The sequence below is a fragment of the Phascolarctos cinereus genome, unplaced genomic scaffold, assembly GCF_003287225.1.
Source record: "Phascolarctos cinereus isolate Bilbo 61053 unplaced genomic scaffold, phaCin_HiC Scaffold_5;HRSCAF=322, whole genome shotgun sequence".
Classification (NCBI taxonomy): domain Eukaryota; kingdom Metazoa; phylum Chordata; class Mammalia; order Diprotodontia; family Phascolarctidae; genus Phascolarctos; species Phascolarctos cinereus.
Genome location: NW_027555958.1, coordinates 318,482,858 through 318,500,675, shown reverse-complemented (window position 1 = coordinate 318,500,675; position 17,818 = coordinate 318,482,858). Strand labels below are relative to the sequence as shown.

General features: G+C 36.7%; 1 protein-coding gene across 1 annotated transcript in view; it reads left to right on the top strand.

Annotated features, from left to right (window-relative positions):
• BCAS3 (BCAS3 microtubule associated cell migration factor) overlaps positions 1-17,818 on the top strand; it is a 766,782-nt gene that overhangs the window by 325,772 nt on the left and 423,192 nt on the right. The window contains 2 exon segments of the mRNA XM_078156106.1: positions 4,366-4,410; positions 13,958-14,082. Of these exon segments, the coding sequence (XP_078012232.1) occupies positions 4,366-4,410; positions 13,958-14,082 (170 nt within the window).

Genomic DNA, 17,818 nt, shown 5'->3' with positions numbered 1-17,818 from the left:
TTGTCATTGAGTCTTTACATTTGTCACCACCACCCTCATAAAACTGCTTTTTGGGCACCTCATCATCACTATTGGTTTCAGTGGTCTCCTGCCAATGCAGTGAGCCACAGGGCTTTTAGTAGAAACAGAACCAATCTGCTTTTCCCTCCTGAAAAGTTTTACAAGTGAGACATTTCTTTGTTTGAAATTCAGTTCACCTCTACTTGCTCCCCTTTTCTTTTCTTTTTTCTTCTTTTCTTTTCCTCCCTCCCTCCTTTCTTTTTTCTTTTCCTTCCTTCCTTCCTTCCTGCCTTCCTTCCTTCCTTCCTTCCTGCCTTCCTTCCTTCCTTCCTTCCTTCCTGCCTTCCTTCCTTCCTGCCTTCCTTCCTGCCTTCCTTCCTTCCTTCCTTCCTGCCTTCCTTCCTTCCTTCCTTCCTTCCTGCCTTCCTGCCTTCCTGCCTTCCTTCCTTCCTTCCTTCCTTCCTTCCTTCCGTCTTTTTATAAAGAGAAGGGAATGTAGATAAATATCTGTGGTGGTAATTTATGCCTAGAGTTTGACATTTAAATTTTTCCATCTTATGGACTTTGGTTCTAAAGAAAATCCTCCACATGTTGAATGTATTCTGAGATCAGAAAACTTATTAGTCCTTTCTAACCACCATTTGTCTTGCACTCCAAGAGAGTGAGCGCTGACAATGCCACAGGCCTCCTAAACAGGGGACAACAAAATCAAATTAGCAGTAAATCAGAATTAAAGCTTGGGAAAGACAGGAAGAATCATTTGCTTGTATATGTGTGGAAAATGAGTCTGTTTCAGTTGCTATTCATCAGAGATTGGCACACAGAATCCATCACAGGCATTATGGTTCTGGAATTCATCCGTAAAGAAACATGAGTAACTTCAGTTCTTTATTATTTTGAACAAAATAGCCTAGAGCTTTTCTCTAGAGACTCAACTCCCCATAATATTTACACATGGTCATTTGCTGTTCTATTCAGTGGCAAGGCCTGATTTCTAAGACAGCATTATCAACTGGATTAATGATGGGAATATTTTATATATTCTGTATTTCTCACCAAAATTGGGTTTTAGCCTGCACATTAGCTATTTTTCTTTCAGCAAAGGTAACTGTTACTGTTCTTATAATCACTTGGTATTGAATATGGTGTCATAGAGAACTGATCTCTTTTTTAATGTCGGGCATTTTTTTGCCTGTGGTATTTGTCTTATTCTTTCAGAGTATGGCCCATGTGGTGCTGTGGCCATTCCAGAATGCATATTCATAAATGCAGCCCATGCTTCAAAGGCATCAGGATTTGGTGCAGAAGACTACTCCTTCCTATCAGCTAGGATAGCTGAAAAGTTTACAAACCAGTCTTCAAGCCATTTTTCCATGTCCTATAAATGGCCCTAAAATGAGCTAAGTCTTAAATTTTGGATCTCTTGATCTCATTCTGCACAGTATACCCCTCTCCTTCTAATCTTAGAATCCAGCTAGATCAGACATATACTTTTCTATGCACAAAGTGGTTAATCCTTACTGGGTTAGACTCCTAAACCCCTGACCATTTAAGAACAAATTCCATTTGATGCTGATATGCTAGTCCTCAAGATCCAGGAATACTTTGGTTTGAGTTGCCTAGGGTTATACAGAGTTGTCTGTATTATATCCTATTGACCTACCCTAAATCTAAAATGCAGCTGGTTTGCTATTAGAAAAACTAAACAAGACAGCTGGATCTTGGGCTTGTCCTTTGTGACTTCAGATTTTCATTCTTTTGCCCCCAATGAAAGAAAATGAAGCAGCCACATTTCAAAAGAACAGCTGACACTCCCTACAAAAAGTCAGTAAATATGTCAGTTGCCACAGCTCTTTGGAGTTCAACAGGTCTCCTTTTACATGAATATGGCAGTGGTCCAGGTTAATGAGGAGGGAGGAAAAGGGAAGACATACCATGCTCAATGAATGTATACCCTCTAAGTCTCCCCCTTTCTAGGGCCATGTGAGCTCTTAGGTCCTTTAGCACACTGGGCTAATATTAAAGAGATGAAGAATTCTAGGCCTCTGTGAGTTTCATTTCTTACATTTTATATAAACATGGCCATTCTAAGGAAAGGTAGATCCCTGGTACTATATCAGTTCTCTGGCTTATCCGACTTTGTTATGCACTACTATGTCGAGATGTTCGAATTATGCTTTTGGACTATTATAGGAAAGAGAATAGACACAAGAGTCACAAATTGATAACATTGCTACCTAATAAGAAACCAAGAATGCCTCTGTGTGTGTATGTGTGTATATGTGTGTGTGTGTGTGTGTGTGTGTGTGTATACAGTTCAGGGATTTATTTTGTAAATGTATTGCATAAATATTTTCCATAGAAAAGAGATTTATTGGATTTTAAGGAATTCTGATACTAACTTTATGTATGACTGTTCTTTTCAAATATATTGGCTTCATCTTCTTTCATTGGTGCCAAAAGATCAAAACTCTGAAGTCACAAAGAAGTCAAAGATCCAGCTGTCTTCTTCATCTCGTTGTAAATGAGCTTGAATTTGGTATTAGTCTGAGGTGTTTGAGTTGGGGGTAGGGCAGTGAGATGGATATGGTGAGCTTTAACCGAAAATGGTCTATGTCAGCATAGGCAACTCAAGCCAGAGAGGTTCCCCGATTTCAAAAGCTGGCATATTTGCATTGCTTTGATCAGTGAATCCAACAAGAGATGACCACCTTAGTGATTAGAAAGCAACCCAGTAAGGAAGGGGAATTCCCTTCCATGACTAGGGAGGAGAGCCAGAAATTAAGACTTTGTTTTGGAGTTAGTGTTAGGACAGGGGAGAAATGGCTTTAGCCATTGGTTCTTATAATAGCTATGATTGCTGTACACTTGAACCAGTTTAGTTCAGAACAGGTATTTAGGTGATTATTTCCTGTTTTACATTCATACCCTCTCTTGCATTAAGACTATTATATATGTCTCCTCTATTAGTCTGTGGGCTCCTTTAGACCTGGGACCCCATAATCTTAACTCACCTTTGTATTTTTCATTGTTTACACAATAAAATAGTTAAAATACTAAAAAAATAAAAATAGTACACAGAGCATTCTTATTGAATGACTGCACTAATGAATTATGAAGTAACTTCTTTTATTTGGAATTGTCTTTTGATTATCTAAATATTAACTGCTATATATTTGTATCAAGAAGATCTCTGGATTTTCTCTTTTTAAATTGCTTATAGCTATTCTTTTTTTCCTTACTTTATAATTTACTTTTTATGCTTTATTATTTCTGCTCATTTCTTGGTGTTCTGTGTGCCAAAATCTGATCTTCTTGACATCAGGATGTTGTGGCAATACTTTGCTGTATTTTCACTTTATATCCATTTGTTCACAAAGCACCAAGAGACCCACAGTAACTAACATAAATATTGAAAAATAATTTAGATAGAAGCTTAGTGAGACTTGTCACCTATGTTTTATATTTGCCCCCACCTCTCATACTTTTCTAATGCCAGCAAGGTTATATAATATTGATCTTTGGAGTTTTGATATAATTGAAGTTCTTATCCTTATATGTAAGAACTGCATGGTATTTTGCTGAGATTATATTTTGTAATAGAAATGCAAGTTAGATTTAATGCTGGCATTTGATTTTGCATCCTAAGTTGTATTTAAAACAATTGACTGTGGTTTTATTTTGCTGCTTTCCAAGTTAGTCCATAGAGGATTAGTGGTAGGAAGTGAATGTCTTGCAACACTATTAAGCTGCATGCTAATTTCCTGGAATGCAATCAAAAAAACAGGGACAGAAAATCATACTAAAAGCTTGTTACTGTACCTTTTATTCGTCCCTTCTGCCCAGCAATGTATTCTTCTATTTGTTATCAATATGCAGCATTTTGTGGAAAGTTTTATGATTTCTGGGCAGCCTAAGATTAACACTAGTACATAAGAACAACAAGATACAGGTCATTCACTGTTATGGCAAATTTGATATTCAGCTATCTTCAGACAGTTTTAAACATTTCATGACACATATCCACACATCTGTTGCTATTGACACTGCTACTGTTTTCTCCATCTGATTATTGTATTTGACTAGAATATTGTTTGAAGGGCCCTTAGCTATGGATTTCACTTGACTTTATCTTGGGAATCCTACATGGGTGCTTAAGAAAATGGGGGGAACTAGAAAATTCTTAGACCTTGATTGCATAAAAGCCGTGGATATTGTTGGAATATTGGCAAGGGCTTTGCAAACAATTGACTTATTTGGATATTTTTATGCTTAATCCTTAATAGCATGATGTACACTGTACTTGTTAATGTTAATGAGTTCTCATCTAATTTTTTGTGCATTTTTCCCCCCTTTTACATGAAGGCCTTATCTGTTTGGAGCGGGGTGTTTTTCCATAAAAGCTCCATGGTGAGTCCCAGTTCAATCCCCGCATGCCTAATTCATTTGCTGTACTCACAGAAAATAACCCTGTTTTGTAGTTTTGTTTTCAACTGCATGGGCTGATTCACAGCTGGAGGCACTGCAAACTTAGTAGTTTTTAGGTGGGGAGATGACTGTTGACATTCAAGCTTTTGAAAAGCAACTTTTCTGGGTCCCAGTTATGTTATAGAAAAAATAAAAACTTTATACTCTTGCTTTAAAAAGAAAAAGTTACAGTAGAACCCCCTTATTATTCTCAAGAATAATAAGGGTGAAACTTTCATTACTGTGGTGGAAGCTGTCTTGTATATCATAATGAATACAGAGAAGAGATGCTGGATTTGTAGTGTAACTATAAGTGTGGTATGGCGCGAGGTGATAGAGAGGTTTTGCTGAATTTTCCTTGGTTCAGCCCAGAAAACTATTTCCATTTTGATGTATTTTAGGCACAAGCAAAAGAGAATTAAAATTAAGACTCCAAGGGGAAAACAGCAAAGAAAATGTTGAAAAATTCAAAATAATGCATGTTTATAATACTTCAAGGAAAGTTCAAGTCATGCTTTCGTATGAAGATCTGAAATAAAAATTATAAGAATTTAATTTTACTGTTATTGCATAAAGGAAAAATGCAGTCATTTTGGAAAGTCCATACAATTTTTTATTGCATTATTAATTTTTTTTTAAGAATTAGACTCATGTGGAAGAGCTATGCACTAATGAGATGGACTCCAAGATAGTAATATTTTAAAAAATTTGCTGTCATTTGCTATTCCAGATGTATGGGAGACATTTACATGTATAATTTGCTTAACTGCTAATAGGAATTTCCCCATCACCCTATTATGGGACCAGAATTTAATCTTAAAAATACCTCCCTAGGAAAAGAATAAGTGCTTTTCTAAGGTAGCCTGTAATTGGATAAGAACATACTTAAGAGGTTAGATGTTGCAGATATTTGAACTAATGTCAAAGTAGGCTCAGAATATATAAGAATGAAAGTAGAATTTTCCTTCTCCACTAAGTAGTTGTAAGTAGGCTATGTTAAGCAAAAGCAGTTTTAATCACTTCCCAAAGCTTAGGGATACTTGTGAAATCACAGCTCTTGGGCTATTATGGATTAAGGATAACAAAAATGATATGAGTGGACTAAAATCTCTTGAATCATTTAAATTGTTATATTAATATTCTTAACTGACATCATTCAGTTTCTCTAGAACATATTAAACGTATATATAGCCTGTCTAGTGCAACTTGTAATGAGACTGTCATTGAAAAAGCAAACAGAATCAAACTAAACAAAAAACACCCCCAATGTGTACAGCAATGAACTACCTTACTAGCTTTTGGAAAAGAACTCGGAATTTAAAGTCATCTGGATGGAGAAGCAAATGTTGTGTGAAATAAGAAAGGACCGTTCGACCCAAAACTTGTGGCTCTTCATATTTAAACAAAGGCACTTGTCAACCAGAAATGATTTTGGGCTGAAACAAGATTAAAAGAACCAGATTAAAGAAAGGGATATATGAAATATAGGAGTCTTTTAAATCATTGCCTGTCTTTCAGAAGACTGCCTTGTGGTTTGTTTGATGCCATCGTTAGCACACGAGAAACTCGTTTTTACTCACTTATGCAGACTTGGAGAGAACAAAAAAAGCCCTTTTAAAAAAGTTTCTTTGCCTTGCAGTGCATGTTTTTTCCATTAAGCTTTTAATGAAACCTCAAATTATGGCAGCCAAATGAATATAGATTTGACAGCTTCTTACATGTTGTTTATAAGAGTTTCTTTGTTTTAATAGTTTTTTTTTCCTGTTTTCTCTATATTATTGATCACTGAGCTTGGAGAGTATGTTTTTATTTACTAATCTGAAATGAAAATTATGCTAAACAAATGAAAGCAAGGTACCCATATGAGAACAGTATTCTATGTAATATGACTGAAGGGCAATTGTTTGAGATTCTCCCAAACCAAAATGTAAATCTCATATGCTACTTTCTAAGGAGTTATGGAGCAGAGAACATGGATGAAGTTGTCCAAGGAAGTTTTGGCTTTTGGTAAATCACACTTTTCGTGTCCTTCTTTCTGGCACTTTATTCATTTGCTCATCAAATGAGCCAGTTTTAGCATAGTTCCTTTGCCTGATGGTAGATACAGGAAAAAAACTGTTTTCTGGTAAGGACCCTGTTAAGTCCTCTTTGATTCATCAGTGCTGATTTCAGAAGAGTGTATCTTTAAGTCAGCTTAGCTGACCACTCTGCATGAGTTTAATGTGACCATATATAGAAGAGTAAAAAGGTAAACAGGGAAAAATCATTTTTTAAAAAAATGTAGATTTAAAAAAATATAATGACTATTTTTAATGATTACTTAAAATATGTTGTTTAAAGAGTGCCTGCAGTGCTGTTTAAATTATTACTCTGTTTGAGTTAATTTTTAAAGCCCTAAGAAGTATGTAAAGTTTATTTTATGAAAATGTTTTTGTATTTATATGTTCACTCCTATACATATGCAGATACATTTACTCATTTGGTAAGACACTTGAAACAAAATGACTATATGGTATGATAGCCATTTAAACAATATATTTATAGATCTTAAATATATTACTTAGCAGCACATAAGAAATTATGGGCAAATTTGTTATTTCTTTTAAACCAGCTTTGAAATAGTATTTCCTATATTAATAATGTTTTTGCAAAAATGTAGAAGTACTAGGGAGAATAAACATTTTATTTTAGTTTTGTGTCTCTTGATTTGTTTAGTTCTGTTTTATTAAATGGTATGATTTTTAAAAATATTTTTGCTTCCATATTTTATATGTTTTGATTTGGTTTTTTTTGTGACAGTTAACAACAATTTTAAAATAAAAACAGTGCTTCTGTAGGATGTCTTAAGCCCTCTTTCCATGAGAGAGAAACATTTCCCTTCTTGGATAGTTGAATTATTGAGCTTAATTTGAGTATATACATTTTTTTACTGTAGTCATACTCATCAAATAAAACTTTAGTCTTCAAGAATAATCTGTGTGTCTGGTTGGAGGAAGTATGCTATTATATCCTATCTTTTTATTAACAAATATTTTCAGTTTTCCTGCTTAGGTTATATTCAGTAAAGCCCAGTAGGAAGGAACAGAACAGTGAAAGAACCCATAAATTAATATTAAAAGCTTTTAGATGAGGAAAAATGGAAGGAAAATGGGTTTGGGTATGTAACTAGGAGATACCATACCACTGGGGCATTTTAATCAGCATTTTCCCTTGGTTTTACAAAAGAAATATTAAATATATTGGCTCATTTCTTTTGGTGTTTTTAGAAAGGGGTAGAAATAGTGCCTCCATCTTCTCTGTTGGCTCTGTCCATGTTTGTGTTTATCTCAGCAGGGCACAAGGGTTCCCATTTGCTTCTTGTGTCATACGTGCACTTATTGCTCACCTTTCATACAAGGGTACACAGTAAATTCATGTAGAAATGAGGAAATATTTTTCCCATAATGTTAAAGCTGTTCTTGTTACAAACTTGAAAATTTCTCCCAAACATCTGCAGTTGAATGGAGGGGGGAGAGAGAGAGAGAGGGAGAGGGAGGGAGAGAGAGAGAGAGAGAGAGAGAGAGAGAGAGAGAGAGAGAGAGAGAGAGAGAGAGAGAGAGAGACAGCAGGAGAAACTTAGTATCTATCTGAGTTTGCTTGATCACCTTCAAAAATTATGAACCAACATGGAAAAAAACCAGGGCTTTAATAATTTCTCTAAAGGACCCACCCCATAATACTAACATCTCCACAAGTCCTTTTTCAATACGAATAATTCTTATGGCTGTATGGCCAGCTAGATATTCAGAGAAGTCCAAAGTCTTTTACTTCATGCCTCGTTTCCCTCTTTTCTTCCTTGAGAGTAGTGCTCTGCCACCACTTATTTGGTAAATTTGGTGATTTAGATTTGTGACTTTGCTTGAAGTGGTAAAAGTTGCATTGGTGCACATGTTGCTTTGGGTTTGGCTCAAAAATTAAGCTAAACCAGCCTTTTAATTTTTTCACATGGGATAATTTATGAGGTACTGACAGGTTAAGGGGCAGCAAAGAGCAGTAGTTTATAGTAGAAACAAGTCCGTCACCACCTATGTTCGTCATGATGTTTTGATCTCATTTATAAATTGAAAAAAGTGGGATACATCCAGTAATCAGTAGAATTGGTTTCTAATAACCTTCCCCAAAATCCCATTCAGACTCAAATGATATTTTCTGTATGTTTAATTTATCCATTATTTTAACAGAGCTGGGGGTGGGAAGTTTGCTGAAGAGACAAAGCCTCCAAATACTAATAGTTTAGAAATTATTTTCTAATGGAAAATGTTTTTTTATCGGAATTTCTCAGATTCTCCTTATAGGAAGAATGAAACATGGAAAATTAAGAAAAATGTTAGAGTCAAAATAAATTTCCAAAGAAGTAGTTGAAATTACTATAGAATTTTCTGAAATAAGCCATGCTAAATGGTTTAACTGCTGGTCATTGTTTTACAAGGTTTCATCTTTCTGTGTATGAAAGATTATTTTGAAATAGAAACATTTGGCACTGTGGAAACAAACACTTGCCCATGATAATGCCCTTGTCACATGTTGGTTTAAAAATCCTTTGGCCTCCTGAACCACAAAGCTTCAACTTGAGAGTTTTGTGGACTTTGTCATTTCCAGACTACCTTTGAGCTGACTCAGAAAAGGAGGAATTATGTCAACCTTTCTGTTTCCTTCTTTTGGATGTTGTGGTTTAGGAAAGATTTTCGCAATAATAAAAGAAATCTCTCCTATACACACTGTGGCTCTTTTCCTGGCTCCCACTTTCCTGGGATATTTCTGGGATGATCATGCTTTGTTGAAGTAAATTCCCCATGTAGTCATGATGATGGGAAGACCTTAATTAAATCAGCCCTTTCTACAAGTATTCCACACACCCATTCCTCAGCTGTGTCATGGGGCAGGCAGCAAGCAATTTTCAGAGAAGCCAACACTTTTGATCATCTATTGAACACTGATTGTGGAATCTGTCAATATAAAGAAATACTGAAATAAATACTAAGAGCTATTGATGTACCTTTAAGCTTCCCCTTTAATCTCTGCAGGAGCCAGTGAGCATCTGTAAGTGATAATTATATTGATGGGGGGGGGGAGTTGCGGGAGGGGAGGGCAGATTGCTGGATGTGAGAGAGAACTAGTAATGTGCAAGACTTTGGAAACACTGGAGAGTTCAGTTCTTGGCATCACTTGATTAAGTTGCAAGACACTGTAGTAAACTCACAGAAAGTAATTTTTTTTTAACATCCTGGGAGAAAATTGATGGTTTTTTAATATACCCCCCATCACATTTCTGCCCTTGATTTTAATGGTTCTCTGTAGAAAAGTGGCCATTTTTTGGTCCAAATCTATACTTCAGGTCAGTTTGTTATACAATTTTTGATAAGCCATGTTTTTTATGAAGAAGCAAGTGTGTTCTTTCTTGTTTCTCTGTGCCGCTTTAGCTACTTGGCATGTCACCAGCAACCCTGGTGAGAAAATGAATAGTTAAGTTGTTAACCAGCCTCCACATGACACTTAAACCATCCTCTCTCAACTCACCCTCCCCTTCACCCCTCAATGTGATTTTTGATCCCCTTTTTGTGAAGCCTTTCAGTTTGATTGTTCTCCAGAGACTGAGATGTTTTCTAATACATGGAGCTGCTCTCCAAACAAATATGCATTTGCAAGTACTTAGCTGAAAATGACTGAATTGTCACTGTCTTTTCTCACCTAATGATAACAAATATTTAGGCTTTTTTACTCATCTCACAAAACAAAATGGAAATTTAAGGGCTCTTGTTGCTCTTTATGCAGACATAAGTTTAACAGTTTTATTTTAATTTCCTCTGTAGTAATAGTAGTAACAATAATTCACATTTTCATTATTTTCTAAAGCTCTCTTAAGTATGACAACCTTGTGTAATATTTTGTTTAGTTGTTTCAGTCATGTCTGACTCCTTGTGACCCCATCTGGGGTTTTCTTGGCAAAGATTATTGTAGTGGTTTGCCATTTCCTTCTCTAGCTCATTTTGTAGATAAGGAAACTTAGACAAAGAGGGTTAAGTGACTTGCCCAGGGTCACATAGCTAGTGCCTGAGGCTAGATTTGAACTCAGATCTTTCTGACTGTAGGCCTGGTGTTCTATCCATTGTGCCATGTAGCTACTCTATGAAGTAGTTATAAACATTGTTACTATCCATATTTATAGATGGGAAAACGGAAGCTAAGAGAAATATAGTACTTTGCTCCAGGTTACCCACCAACTGCTGAGGCCAGGATTTGACCCCTTTATCACAGATGCTTAGAGTGAAAAGCTGATGGCCAAAACTAGTGGAACAGATAGTCAGGACTAGTCAATGTGTGGGATTGGTAGCAAAGCTCTCCCTTTGGAATATGTGGTTTGCTGCTGCTGCTGCCATTGCCCACTGCAGTGAGGCATTGGAATAGGACTTTAAGAAGGCACAACGTAGAATTTAGAAGATTTAAGGTGATATATAAAGGATTTGAGCAAAAATGGGGTGGGGATCCTCACTCAAGTGACTGATACATTTCTAAATAATGTTTGTGCCTTTCTTGTTGGGAGAAAAGCTTAAGTCGAGAGTTCCCCCTCACTTGAGTTCTCCTTCACAGATCGATGGAAGTATCTAAGGTTCCAGAATAGCTGATATGTACATGTTGTACCCCCCATAATAGGATGTGAAATCCTTAATGGCAAATCCTTCATATAATAGAATGTGGAAATCCTTAATGGTTTTATTTCAGTCTTTGTATCTCTTCCTCACTCCCCCATCCCTCTTAGTAATGTGTGTGTGTGTGTGTGTGTGTGTGTGTGTGTGTGTGTGTATGATTTAATTTGAATTTAATTTGATTTATTTGAATTAAATGAACAATTTCCTGTCACTTCCTTCTTTGTCATATGGAATCCCAGAATCCCAGAGTGAGAACTCAGAGTACCTGTGTGCTAGCCCTTTCTAGCATCATGAATCTTCTAGGTAGCATTCCCAATATGTAATCCTCCAATCTATGGGAAAACCTCCAGTGATGTAGAACTCATTAATATTAATAATGACTCAGCTTGAGATGTTGTTTTAAGGTTTAGAAAGCCCTGTTCTCCTGTTATCCTTGAGAGGAATATTGTATAATGTGATTATGCCTGTCTTCCAGTTGAGAAGATAAGAGTGACTTGGCCTGCATTACTAAACAAATAAGTCTGCAAATTGGGACTCAGTGCTAATCCCACTAGACCATACTCCCTCTCTGATAAAATTTACCTCTTTCCATATGTGTAAGAATGTTGCCAATGAGATACAGAGTCTTCCCTGTTACCTAGTGTGCTGTAGTAGAAATTGTACTATATAGAGTCACAGGTTGTGGGTTTCCATCTCAGTCTTACCTACTACATTGTTACCTTGAGCAAATCTCTCAGCATCACTTTCATTATCTGAAAAATGAGAGTTTTGGTGTATGTGGCCTTCAAGTTCTCTTCTAGCTTTAAATCTGTGTCCCATTTCTTTCTAGTCCCACTACATATTATCCTACTGGTAACCCATCTACGTTAGCTTAGGTGTATCGGAGGCTAGAACTGGCTTTCAAAGCATGGACTTAGTTTTAGTTTTAGGGATGGTTTGAGCCAATTTGAGACAACTGGCAAATGGGGAATGGAAAGAATTGTCTCTCCTTGATGGAGCTCAGTGAACACTCAAGAACATGTTCATCATACAGGTTCTGATTCAAAAAAGGAAGTATCCAGCAACCTGTAAAAACTAGCCTTGTGCCCAGCATCCAGATGTTTTCTCCCATTTTATCTTTACAAGATTGTCATTGTCCTCAGAAAAAGACTTAAAAAAATCAGTTAGTACTTCCCAGGGTAAAAGTGAGTTGGAAGTGGGGGTGGGATAACAAAGCATTTGATTTATCTAAACGGGGAATATGGTAGCAAAAGAAGCCTGCCCCCATGGTGTAGTAGACTTGAGACCTGTATTCCAATTCCACCTCTGGTAATTTGCCACCTGAGAAACCTTGGGCAAAACCTCTTTGCCTGTCTGGTCTCTGTTTCCTTATTTGTAAAAGAGAAGCGTTGGATTAGATGATATCTGAGGGTTCTCCTGGCTGGGATACTTTGTAATGCTTAATCTATGAGGCTTAGTGAGAGCATTTCAGGTAGAGTAGACCTGAGAAGTTGGAATTACTTCAAAAGATAGTTTGATTCATAGGAAATGGATCAAATGCCATAAGCTATGCAAAAGGAGAAGAAATAAGGAAATGTGGGGGAAGGGAGGGGCATAAGGGTGGGGTGAGGAGAGGAGAGAAAGATAAGTTTATTTAGTATTTCTATTTTACAGATAAGGAAATTGAGGCTGAAAGAGGTTTAAGTGACTTGACCAAGGTTCTACACAAATCCCATTTGTGTCAGCATTTGTAATCAGTTCTACCTGACCCAGAGTGTAGCACTTTGTCACCTATACCACTTGCCTTCAAATATGATAATGATATGTCAGATGATTGTGTAAAACTTCTAATCCAATGGGTGAAGTCATAGATGAATATAATCAGAATCAGTGCTAAAGAATGTAAAAGATATGTCAGAGTTTTAGGAAAGAGAAGAGAACCTGCTGCTAGGACAGGTAGCCAGGTAAAAAGGTGAGACCTTATTTGGGGAAATTTTGGATAATGGGAAAAGAAAAAGATACACTCTCTTGGGGTAGTTAGAATAAGGTGTAGCATTGTTCTGCATTTATTTATAAATCATATAGGAAGCAGAGATTCTGTTTGGGTGCCTTAGTCACCCAGAGGCCTTCAGCTTTTACTTCAGTCTTTAACCGCTCTGTTCTCTAACCAGCAACAGACACATCATTTTCAAGGAACAAGGAGGGAAAAATAAATACCAAATAGGAAGACCAGCAAATGTAATTGCATATCATTAGATCTACTACATGCACATTGTCTGTGGCATTTTGAATGAGAGCATTTTTGGGGTTTCATTCTGTGCAATCTGGTTATTTTGGTACTCAGTATTATGGGTGTATGTGTTGTCTCCATTCTCTTCTATCTCCCACTTATTGCCAACCCCACATCCTGTATTTCTGACTTGAAAACTGAAATTGAATGATGAATGATTTTGTTGTTATTGTGAGAGGTTTGTGCTGGCTCCACTTTTCCATCTTAAAATCCACAGGGAAGGTGGCATTGAACTGAAAAGAACTGACTCAGATTTCTCCCAGCATATGTCACAAAGTCAGGTTTTTTTTTTAACCTTTGAAGTTAACTTGATAACTCACTGGAACTTTAACATAATTTCTGCCTTAATATATGTTGAACACGGTTTTGCCATAACAGATAGAATCCCTTATGGCAAGAGTATGGCTATAGGCACTGAAAGTAGTTGACTTATAAGGGGTAAAATCAGAAAGGACTTCTAATCTTTTTTAGTGGGGTCTTATGTCACCATATTAATTTTTTGTTGTTTTCTTGTGTATGTGTTTTTTTTTTAAAGCAAAGTTAAACCGCCTCCCCAGATTTCACCCAGCAAATCATTGGGAGGAGAATTCTGTGTGGCTGCCATCTTTGGAATGTCCAGATCCTGGTTTGCAAGTAATCCTGGTCTGAAACGAGAAAAAGGTTTGTATCTTTATTGAAATTGCATATTTGGCCCTTTTAGGAATTTTTTCTTTTGCTAAATTGCTTTCTACTTATTTCAGTAAATTTAAAATACCCCTTTAATTTGCATCTATCACCTCAGTTCTTTATGCCCAGCTTTTGTAGGATTAAGAAGGAAAGGATGATGTCTCTCCATATGTGTAAAATGAGGGCCTATAGGGCCTTTTTTCCAAATTGGCATTTTTGAGAGCTGTGCAGATGGGGAAAGTATTGGTAGCGGCACCAGCATTAGTTTATATCTGTACTGTAACAAATAAGCTGATTATTCAGTAGGGATCTAGATTGCATGCAGATTCCGTGCCCCCCCCCCCCCCCCGGCATGCATATCCAAAAGTTTGCATCTTAGAAACTGATCCAGTAATAGCAGGACTTTTTGGCATAAAGCCTTCATATGACTTCGAAGCCAAGTACACATCAGGCACTTGTCTCCCACACTTCTGGCTCCTTTTTCACTGTTTAGAAAATAATCAGTTGGTCAAAAAGCTGTTATTAGGCACCTATTATATGCCTGGCTCTGTGCTAGACACCAGTGTCAGAAAGACAAAGAATGAATCATTTCCTCCTCTTGAGGAGGTTATATTGTTTTTATTTTTAGACACAGCCAGGGTAGCATCCCCTCAAACTGTTTTACTTTGTGCTTCTCCTATATGACTAAATTTCTAGAAAGCCTAGACTATAATCGCTGACTTTACATCTTCCTCATCACTCAGTCCTCAATGCCTTGCTCTCTGCCTTCAAACTTCACTACTGTATTTCTCTGAGATGACCAACAACCTCTTAATTCCCTAGCCCAATGTCTTTTTATCAGTTCTCGCCCTCCTTGACCTTTCTGCAGCATTTTCTGTCTATTCTGGATATTCTTTCCTTCCTTCACTCTCTTGAAATCCTGCATTTCCTCCTCCTTCCTGTCGTAGTCTCATAGAATCACATAGAGCTAAAAGGGAGCTTGGCTGACCATTGACTCCTCATTTTATAGGTGATAAAACTGAGACCTGCAGAGGTTAATCCCCTACTTGCCTAAGGGCACATAAATAGTGCCATGGGTAGGATTTATACCCAATTCTCTGGCTTCTGTGCCAATGTTCTTTGCACTATACTACTGCTCTGTGTTTGTCTCTTTCATTATTTTTTTTTTTCGGTGTTCTTCGATACTTTGTCCTTGTCCCTCATATGTTACCCATCCTTGGTGAATTCATTGAATCATGCTTTCAGTTGTTTATATTTTCATTTTTAAAAATCCAATGTTTCAATATATAAAGAATGAAAAAGAGGGTATCACATGAAAGTGTGAAATTAGATTTATTTTTATTAATGTATATAAAATTTGACTCAGTAGTAACAAAAACATTCCCTGTCTGTGCCCTCCTTTGAACTTCCTTTTCTTCTTTTCTATATATTTTTGTTTTTGTTTTTTGCAAGGCAGTTGGGTTTAAGTGACTTGCCCAGGGTCACACAGCTACCAAGTGTCAAGTATCTGGCCTAGGTGACTTTGCACTTAACAATCAAAACAATTTGACTCCAAGGCAGGAGTTCTAAAGCTGAATAGATTAATATGTCTAGGGCATCCTTTCTTTTCTTTTTTTTAAAATTAATTTATTTTGATTTATCAACAATCACTTCCATAAGCTTTTGAGTTTTAAATTTTTCTCCCCCTCCTTCCCTACCTTCCTTCATATGGCGCACAATCTGATATAGGCTATCAATCATACATTCCTATTAAACATATTTTCACATTAGTGATGTTGTAAGGAAGAATTAGAACCAATAGGAGGAACCACAAAAAAGAAGAAACAAAACACAATGGAAGAAAAAAAAAAGCAAAAGTATGCTTTGATCTGCATTCAAACTCCATAATTCTTTCTTTGGATGTGGATAGCATTTTCCATCATGAGACTTTTGGAGATATCTTAGATCCTTGCATTGCTGAGAAGGGCTAAGTCTATCAATATTAGTCATTGCACAACATACTGTGTACAGTATTCTCCTGGTTCTGCTTACTTCACTCAGCATCAGACCATACAAGTCTTTCCAGGTTTTTCTGAAGTCTGCCTGCTCATCATTTCTTATAGCACAGTATTCCATGTATTCCATTACATTCATATACCACAACTTGTTCAGCCATTTCTCAGTTGATAGGCATCCTCTCAATTTCCAATTCTTTGCCACCACAAAAAGAGCTGCTATAAATATTTTTGTACATGTGGGTCCTTTTCCCATTTGTATGATATCTTTGGGATACAGTCCTAGAAGTGCTATTTCTGGGTCAAAGGGTATGCGCATTTTTATAGCCCTTTGGACATAGTTCTAAATTGCTCTCCAGAATGGTTGGATCATTTCACAACTCCATCAACAATGGAGAGTCATTATTTTTGGCAAACATCAAGGAGACCACTGTCAATGGATGACAAAGAGTAAAGTGTAAGATGACTGGAAAGGTAGGATGGGGACAGGTGATGAAGAGATTAGAATGATAAACAGATGATTTCACATTTGATCCTGGAGGCATTAGGGAGTCACTGGAGTTTATTAAATAAGGTTGTGATATATACTTTGGGAAGAACAGTTTGAGTAGAAGATGACCTGGTGAAGAGAGAGGTTTAATTAAGGCAGAGTAAAACAATCAGAGGGCTTTTGTATTAGTACATGTGTGGGTGAAACAAAATACAAAAAATTATACATTCAAGATATCTACAGTATAAGTAGAAAGTTATTTTTGGGAAAGGTGCTAACTATGAAGGGGACCAGAAGAAAAATAGACCTCTAGAAGAATGAGCTATTGATCATGCCTTTGGTTATCTCTTCTGTACAAATGACAGTTGGTCAGCTGTCACTTTCCTGCTATGTATTTCCACCTGGGTGTCTGCTAGCAACTCAAACTAACTTATCCAAAACAAAGCTCACTGTCTTCCTCTTATACTTGACTTTCTTCCAGCTTCTCTACTTCTTTTGATATTATCCCCATATCCCAGCCATGTAGTTTTGAAAATTTCTATCATATTTATGTTCAGTGAATTACCATGTCTTGTTGATCATACACCTACAATACTTTTCAAACACATCTCTTCTTCTCTATTCATACTGCCTCACTTCAAGTCCTTTGACCTAGACTATAATCAGCTGTAACTGGTCTTACTGTTTTCATTCTATCCTCATTCCAATCCATATTTCATTTTAAAAGCATTTATTAATTATTTTATGCTAAGTGGTATGGATTAAAAGACAAAAATGAAGTGTCCTATTGAGGGAGACAACATTTGCACATATAATATGCAAAGAACGAATACCAGGTAGTTTAGGGAGGGAGGACACTAACTGTTAGAAGGATCAAGAAGCGTTTCACATAGAATCTGGTACTTAAGCTGGTAGAAGGAAGTATGGGATTCTCCAAGCCAAAGGGGAAGAGTAAGCAGATCCTAGTAAAGGGGATAACCAGTAAAAAGCACTGATTCAGTAGGAAATGGAGTACAGTGTGTGAGGAAGAGAAAGACAGTTGATTAGCCTAATTATTGAGAGGTCATGAACAGTGAGGTTGGAAAGGTACATCAGGACCAGATTGTGAAGAACTTTAAATGCTAACAAAGAATTTTATATTTGATCCTGGAGGTAATAGGAAGCTACTGGGGTTTATTGAACTGGGGAGCCAGGGGAGGGGAAGTTACATGAATACCTATTCAGATCTATATGTTAGATCTGTATG